Source organism: Neophocaena asiaeorientalis, unplaced genomic scaffold, assembly GCF_003031525.2.
Source record: "Neophocaena asiaeorientalis asiaeorientalis breed wild unplaced genomic scaffold, Neophocaena_asiaeorientalis_V1.1 scaffold694, whole genome shotgun sequence".
NCBI lineage: Eukaryota > Metazoa > Chordata > Mammalia > Artiodactyla > Phocoenidae > Neophocaena > Neophocaena asiaeorientalis.
The window spans coordinates 330,802-335,757 of NW_020174226.1; the positions used below are offsets into that span (position 1 = coordinate 330,802).

Here is a 4,956-nt window from a genome sequence, read left to right on the forward strand (position 1 = left end):
ACAAAGAGTTTGCATGCCACAGCTAAGGAGCCGGCAAGCCACGACTAAGGAGGCCACAGCCCACAACTAAGGAGCCCACGTGCTGCAACTAAGGAGTCTCCCTGCCGCAACTAAGACCCCACGCAACCAAATAAATAAATATTAGGGAAAAAATAAAATCTTCATGGAGGGAAAGGATGATTAGGAGAAAATGTCTAAAAAAGTCTTCTGGGGACTTCCCTGGCAGTCCATTGGTGAGGACTCCGGGCTTCCACCGCACGGTGCTCGGGTTGGAGCCCTGATCCGGAACTAAGATCCCACATGAGGCAGGGAGCAGCAAAAAAAAAAAAAAGCTTCTGCGGGGGGGATATAATAATTAAAGGAAAAAATTAAAGAAAAAAGGTTGATGAACACAGGAATACATGATAAGTGAATGATTTGCTATGCAAACGTCATGGGGAATTTTTGTTAAGTTGGAGGCAGCCTCTTGTCTAAACACCCTGCGGCTTCCACGGCCTTTTGGCGGGAGAGGTTTGGAATCAGACATCATACTGAAAAACAAATAGATAAAAAATAAAATGATAAAATAAATCAATAAGATTTCTCCTATTACTAATCCATTTATTTATTCTACAAATATCTACTGAGCTTTGTGGCTAAGAATGTGGGCTTCTAGAGTCTACGAATCTGGGTTCATCTCTGACCACCACGAACCAGCTGATAAAGAAATATCTCCGTGGGATTTGACCAAGAAGGACCTCCCTGGAGTTCTTGTGGAGATGGGTTAAAATAACCCGGCACAACGTATAAAGCTAGTGCCTTCTACAGAGAGAACACTCCATCGATATGGCAAACATTAAGAATAAGTGGGGAATTCCCCCGCGGTCCAGTAATTAGGACTCCACGCTTTCACTCCCCAGGGCCCCGGTTCGATCCCTAGTTGGGGAAATAGGATCCAGCCAAGCTGCGCGGTGCGGGGTGGGGGGCGGGAGGGGGAGTGAACTGAGAATTTTTTTTTTTTTTTTTTGTACGCGGGCCTCTCACTGTTGTGGCCTCTCCCGTTGCGGAGCACAGGCTCCCGACGCGCAGGCTCAGCGGCCACGGCTCACGGGCCCAGCCGCTCTGCGGCACGTGGGATCTTGCCGGACCGGGACACGAACCCGTGTCCCCTGTATCGGTAGGCGGACTCTCAACCACTGCGCCACCAGGGAAGCCCATGAACTGAGAAATTTTATCATTAAATGGGGCTACGGCAGTGAACTACCCCAAACTCCTAGGGGTTAACGGAATGATTACAAAGAGCCTCCCACGAGGCCTCTATCTAGAGACCAGAACGCCCTCCCTCCACGGCCCGAGAGCCACAAGAGAAATACAAGTCCCAGGAGCCCGTGCGGGGACCAGCCCCCCAAACCAGAAGCCTGCGCCCCGGAGGTGCTGGGAGTTGTAGTCCCAGACTCGGGCGGGCAAGAACCTGGGCTGGCCTGCTGCGTCTCACCTGAAAATTGCCCACTATGGAGGTGCCCAAGGCGCAGAGGAGCCCCGTCCACAGGATCAGCTGGTTAGGCCACTTTCCGACCCCCCAGTCCCGAAGCTGGTGGTAACGGAGAATGCAGGTCCAGGCGGCTGGGAGGAGAGGGAAGTGGGCGGGAGGCCTGAGTCCCAGACTCCTGGGTAGGGGGTGGGGTGTGGGGTGGAAGAGTCTGTGGGTCCTGGAGTTAGTGCCCAGCTCCTGGATTTGGGGGAGGAGGAGGCTGGGTGCCGGGGCCCTCTTGGCTGGGTGGGGCTAGCACCGAACGAAGTGTGCGCGGGAGTATTTACCCAAAGCAGCTCCCAAGTTGAGCACCTGGCTGAAGATGCAGCTCTGAGGTGGGCTATTTCCACATCGACTGGGGGAGATAAAGGGTCATCCTGTAGCTCCTCAGAACCAGGACCCCCTTCTTTCCTCCTTCCAGACCCCCCCCACCCCAAGCACCATAACTACCTGATATAGGGGAAGCCTTCAGTGAGGTTCACAGCCTTGTTGGCCACAGCAAGCGAAAAACTGAAGTCGAGGAGACATCAAAGAGAGTACAGGGAGTTCGACGAAACTTTTCTTTCTGTTACGCGCAGAAACCGGACTTCTAGCTCCCCCTCCCTCAGACCCAGGGGTCCGGGTCCCCAGCCCCTCCCCCCTCAGACCCAGGGGAATGCCAGCAGTAGCCCAGAATGCCAGGAAGGCAGGCAGCAGGGACAGGTATCCCCACATGCCGGGCTCTGCAGGGAGAGAGGGGCAGGGACTGAGGTCACGACTTTATCTCTGTCTCGACTTTATCTCTCTGTCTCTCTCGGGTGAGCAACCATCCCTAAGGGTACAGGTGTGTCATATTGTGGCCACCGCCCCTGAGGCCTCCATTGGCTCCCAGGCATAAGTAATGGGCAAAGGTCCGCTCTAATGAGCCAGCTGTCTGCTTGGGAAACATTCCCTACCTTTTGCATAGTCCTTTGTCCTGATCTCCTAGTTTCTCTTAGCTGTCCTGCTCCCACCCAGATTCCGAGACTCTCCCAGCCCCTCCCTGCACTTCCAGCTTCTGGACCCCCCCTGGATGCTCTCCTGTCCGGGCTCTCTCTGCCTCTCTCCACCCGGGGACTGGCGCAGTGTGAGAGGTTTGGGGAACAGGGCTGGGTTGTGGGGTGGGACTGTCGGCGTTCCAGCAGAGCCAAAGACACTGTCAGGCCAAGAATATGACCTCCACACTCTTCAGGACCTCAACCCCAAACTGCCACTTCCGGTCTCAGAACCGAGCAGGCAGCACCTTAGCTTCCAGGGACCCCTAGCTTCCTTCCTCCCACTTTATAGCTTCAATGTTCAAACTCCCAGCCCTTGTCCTCCTCAAGACCCAGAAATCTGAGCCTCTAGCTCTCTCCACCCTTCCTCCTTTGGGGACCCAGAAGTCCAGGCCTCCAGTCCCTTCCAGAACTCATGCAATTGTTTCTAGCCCCTGAGGTCCATCCTCCCAGCTGTTACCTCCTTGGGGACGGAGAATCCAGACCTGCAGGTGCCTGCCCTTCTGAGTGTAGTTTCTGTCCTGAAGCAGTTGGGTGTGGGACCCTGGTGACCCTTCCTCCTCCCCCCACTGGCTTTCCCCTCTCCCTTCCTCTCTATCAAGCTGAAGTTCCCCACAGGCCGGGCCTGAGTGGGAAGGGTGATCTTAGTGATGACATCTCCATCGGAGAAACCTCCCTCCCAGAAAGCGACTGCTTCCTCTACCTGGACCGTTTTCTTCTCTCTCCGGCAGAACAAGCGTCAACTTCCTGGCTTCCTCCCCTCTTGGTACTCAGGTGTTTGTGTCCTGGGCCCCCTCCTGCTGCCTCAGGACCCAGGAGTCCAGGCCCCAGCCCCTCCTCCCTCAGACCCGGAAGTTCCAGCCCCTCCTCCCTCAGCTCCCCACCTCTTTTTTTTTTTATAAATTTATTTCTCTATCTATCTATCTATCTATCTATTTGGCTGCATTGGGTCCTCGTTGCTGTGTGTGGGCTTTCTCTAGTTGCAGTGAGCAGGGGCTACCCTTCATTGCGGAGCACGGGCTCTAGGCGTGCGGGCTTCAGTAGTTGTGGCTTGCGGGCTCTAGAGCTCAGGCTCAGTAGTCACGGGCTTAGCTGCTCCGCAGCATGTGGGATCTTCCCGGACCAGGGCTCGAACCCGTGTCCCCTGCATTGGCAGGCGGATTCTTAACCACTGAGCCACCAGGGAAGCCCCCTCTTTTTTTGTAATTGAAGTAAAATTCACATAACATAAGATTAACCATTTAATTTTATTATTTTATTTTATTTTATTTATTTTTTGCTGTGCCACGTGGCTTGCGGGATCCTAGTTCCCCAACCAGGGAGTGAACCCCGGGCCCCTGCAGTGAGAGCGCGAGTCCTAACCACTGGACCACCAGGGAAGTCCCTAACCACTTAAAATTATACAATTCAGGGGCATTTAACATATTCACAATGTTGTACAACCACCACCTCTATCTAAGTTCCAGAGCTTTTTCAGCACCCCAGAAGGAAACCTCGTACCTATTAAGCAGGCACTCCCAATTCCCTCCTCCCCCAGCCCCTGGCCACAACCAAACTGCTCTCTCCATATATAGATTTTCCTATTCTGGACATTTCATATCAATGGAATCATACAATATGTGCCTTTTCATGTCTGGCTTCTCTCACTGAGCATGATGTTTTTGAGGTTCATCCATGTTGTCGTAGGCAGTGCTTTCTGCCTTTTCATGACTAAATAATATTCCATCAATGCCAGCTATCTGGGGACTGAAGGGTCTGAGACCCACTTTTCTCCTCCTCTGTGCTGCAAGATTTCCAGTGCCCCAGCAACTAGGACCTTCAGCTCTCAGGTTCCTTGTGAGTTAAAAAAGAAAAAAAGCAGAGAAACAGACAGAGACTATGAATATTTCTTGAAGGAGGAGGCCCAGCGATCAATCAGGAATAAGATCTCTGCCTTCAGTGGGTTCCCAGCCTGGCGGGCAGACACACACGGATCCATAATGAGAAAACAAGATGTTCCAAGGAAGGTAGCACAGTGCATGGGGGTCCCCAGAAGAGGAAGTGGCTAAGTAGCAATGGTGGCCAGTGTGCGCTTGGTTGTGGGGGACGTTTAGGAAAGTCTGATGAGCTACACTTAGAGAATACATGCAAGCTGCAGCAAGGCCTTCTCAGTAGAGTCCAGACGGTTCCTGAAACCAGGCACCTGAGGGTTGAGTGCCTTTGTTTTGTCGACTAAAATAGAAATGCACAACCTGAGAGCTGTGAGTTTCAGTTTTATCTGGGGACATACTGAGGACTGTGGCCCACCAAACAGCCTCTCAGAGAGCTCTGAGGAACTGCTCCGACATCAGCATCTATGTGATTTTGGAGAAGGCGTCCATGCCATCAAGCACACATCTACGTAGAAAGTTGCTGCTACTCACGAGGAACAGATACCTTAGTTAATGACTTTAG

At 52.8% G+C, this 4,956-nt stretch overlaps 1 protein-coding gene across 1 annotated transcript in view; it reads right to left on the reverse strand.

Annotated features, from left to right (window-relative positions):
• Positions 1 to 3,360, reverse strand: part of TMEM150B (transmembrane protein 150B) — a 7,357-nt gene extending 3,997 nt beyond the window's left edge. Inside the window, 5 exon segments of the mRNA XM_024755172.1 lie at positions 1,475 to 1,602; positions 1,798 to 1,865; positions 1,961 to 2,066; positions 2,158 to 2,232; positions 3,227 to 3,360. Of these exon segments, the coding sequence (XP_024610940.1) occupies positions 1,475 to 1,602; positions 1,798 to 1,865; positions 1,961 to 2,066; positions 2,158 to 2,224 (369 nt within the window). The 5' untranslated portion in view covers positions 2,225 to 2,232; positions 3,227 to 3,360.
• Positions 3,361 to 4,956: the final 1,596 nt, after the last annotated feature.